The sequence below is a fragment of the Lipotes vexillifer genome, unplaced genomic scaffold, assembly GCF_000442215.2.
Source record: "Lipotes vexillifer unplaced genomic scaffold, Lipotes_vexillifer_v1.1 scaffold533, whole genome shotgun sequence".
NCBI classification, from domain to species: Eukaryota; Metazoa; Chordata; class Mammalia; order Artiodactyla; family Lipotidae; genus Lipotes; species Lipotes vexillifer.
The window spans coordinates 1,321,074-1,323,079 of NW_006773553.1; the positions used below are offsets into that span (position 1 = coordinate 1,321,074).

Consider the following 2,006-nt stretch of genomic DNA (forward strand, 5'->3'; position numbering starts at 1 on the left):
AGAGAGAGAGAGAGAGAGAGAGAGAGAGTGTGTGTGTGTGTGTGTGTGTGTGGCGGGGGTCAGGATGGGTTTCCTTGTAGTACCCTGGGTTTTTTTCGTCATTTTGTTAAAATTAGCAATTTTAATATTAAAAATACTGATTTTTAATATTGAAAATAAAAGCATTTAATATCTCTTAAAGGGCAACCACACCTGCTTCTATGCAGAAAAGGGGGCATCACACGTGAGCTCACGGTGGAGGCGATCCACTCGCCCCGGCCCCTGGGGGCGCCGGTCAGGGTTACTCCCGTTGCTGCTGCTGGGGACTATGGCACTGGGGGCAGGTGGACGACAGACGGACCCTTTCTCTCCCTCCGCAGAGCCTGTGGTGGCCAACAGGGCAGGCAGGCAGGCAGCGGTCCTAGGCCAGGGCTGGGCGGAAGGTGCTCCAGGCGTGGAAGCAGCGGGTGAAGGCATGCTGCTCATTGCCCTTGCGCACCAGGCGCAGGCGGCGGGGACGCTCGTGCTCCTTGGAGCGCAGGTGCTGGATGTACACCTGGTGGGCGGGGCGGGTGAGTGCGCACCTGCAACCTCGGCCCCCCCCCCCAGCCTCGGCCCCTCCCCCACTCACCTGGCAGGCCTTCAGACTCAGCTTGATCTCCACCTGGCTTGTCTGCGTCCCCACCCACATGTAGACCTGTGGGGACAGCGGGGGAGGTGGTTGCCCGGCCTCGGAATTCCCATCCAGGGACGGCAGGACTCCCCAAACGGGCAGGGTTGAGGGGCTCTCACCTCTTGGCCATTGTCCAAGAGCATGATGTCATCGTCTGCCAAGTCGTCTTGGCAAAAGTCAGAGCACTTCTCGGTCACTGCGAAGTAGCCCTTCTCGTTGGAGCACCTTTGAGGGGGGGGCGGCCAAGGGTCATGGAGAGGCTGAGGGTCACAGCAGCAGGGCCAGGACAGGGGGACACTGGGGGCTGGGGCGGGGCCGTCCTCACCGGAAGAGCCGCGTGTGCTTCATGTACTCGGCGTCGTCGTCGTAGGGCTTCTGTGCCCCGATGCCCACCCAGAAAAAGTTCTCGGGCTCCCCGCCCTCACTGATGACCTGGGGGAGAGGCCGGTCAGCGCGGGGCCGGCAGCCCAGCCCCAGCCACCCACCGTGCGCCAGCCACCCTGCTCACCTGCTTGCTGTAGGAGGCCTCAAACATGCTATTCAGGATGTCCTCAGCCAGCTTGGCCTCGTCGGGGTCCGACGCCCGGCCCACCCACGCGTACACGATGCCCTGGTTGTCCTCGCTCTCAAAGGGAACCTGGGTGTGTGGGGGCCCAGGTCACGCCCTGCCCGCAGCCCCGCCCTGCCCTGCTCCCCGCCGCGCCAGGTCCCACCTTGAGGATGAAGCAGAACTCGGAGTTGAGGAGGCCGGAGTCGGTGCTGATCTGGATGCACCTGGGGGAGGGGAGGGGTCAGCACGGAGCCCAGGCGGGACACGGCCCACTGGCCTCCCGTGCCCGCCCCCCACAGCCAGGCACCGGGTGCAGAGGGCGCTGCCGTTGGTGCGGATCTGGTACAGGCTTGGCTGCAGGGCCCCCTGGGCCGCCTTCCTCTTGCCCCGGTGGATGATGAACTTTCTCTTGAAATGGGACAGGAACTTGGGGTTCTCCTGCTGCTGTGTCATGCGCACCACCTGGGGGCACGGGAGCCGTCAGGGGCAGCTCCCTGGCGGGGGCAAGGCTCCCCGTGTGGGGGCGTGGCCGGCGTACCTGCAGTCTGCCGGGGAAGAGGCTCTCAAACTTCCTCTGCAGGCTGAAGGTGAAGGTCAGCCAGCCCATGCTGGACGCCTCGCGGCCCTGCCAGAAGTACACCGTGCACTGCAAGTCCTCCTCGGGCTGCTGCTCCTCGGCCTCGGCCGCCACCACCTCGCCCTCGTCCCCAGCCTCCGCTTTCTTCTCTTCCTCGTACTCCACGGGGACCCAGTACCTGCGGGGCCAGAGGGCGGTGGTCGGCGCTGAGCCCCCAGCACCGACGG

General features: G+C 64.7%; 1 protein-coding gene across 2 annotated transcripts in view; it reads right to left on the reverse strand.

The window, feature by feature from the left end:
- Positions 1–400: 400 nt before the first annotated feature.
- FLII (FLII actin remodeling protein) overlaps positions 401–2,006 on the reverse strand; it is a 12,074-nt gene continuing 10,468 nt past the window's right edge. For both annotated transcript variants that reach the window (XM_007448389.1, XM_007448388.1), the window contains 8 exons: positions 1,741–1,957; positions 1,510–1,664; positions 1,366–1,426; positions 1,161–1,289; positions 978–1,084; positions 772–877; positions 611–676; positions 401–535 (listed from right to left, as the gene is read on the reverse strand). In XM_007448389.1, coding sequence (XP_007448451.1) covers positions 401–535; positions 611–676; positions 772–877; positions 978–1,084; positions 1,161–1,289; positions 1,366–1,426; positions 1,510–1,664; positions 1,741–1,957 — 976 coding nt within the window. The remainder of the gene's footprint in view (positions 536–610; positions 677–771; positions 878–977; positions 1,085–1,160; positions 1,290–1,365; positions 1,427–1,509; positions 1,665–1,740; positions 1,958–2,006) is intronic.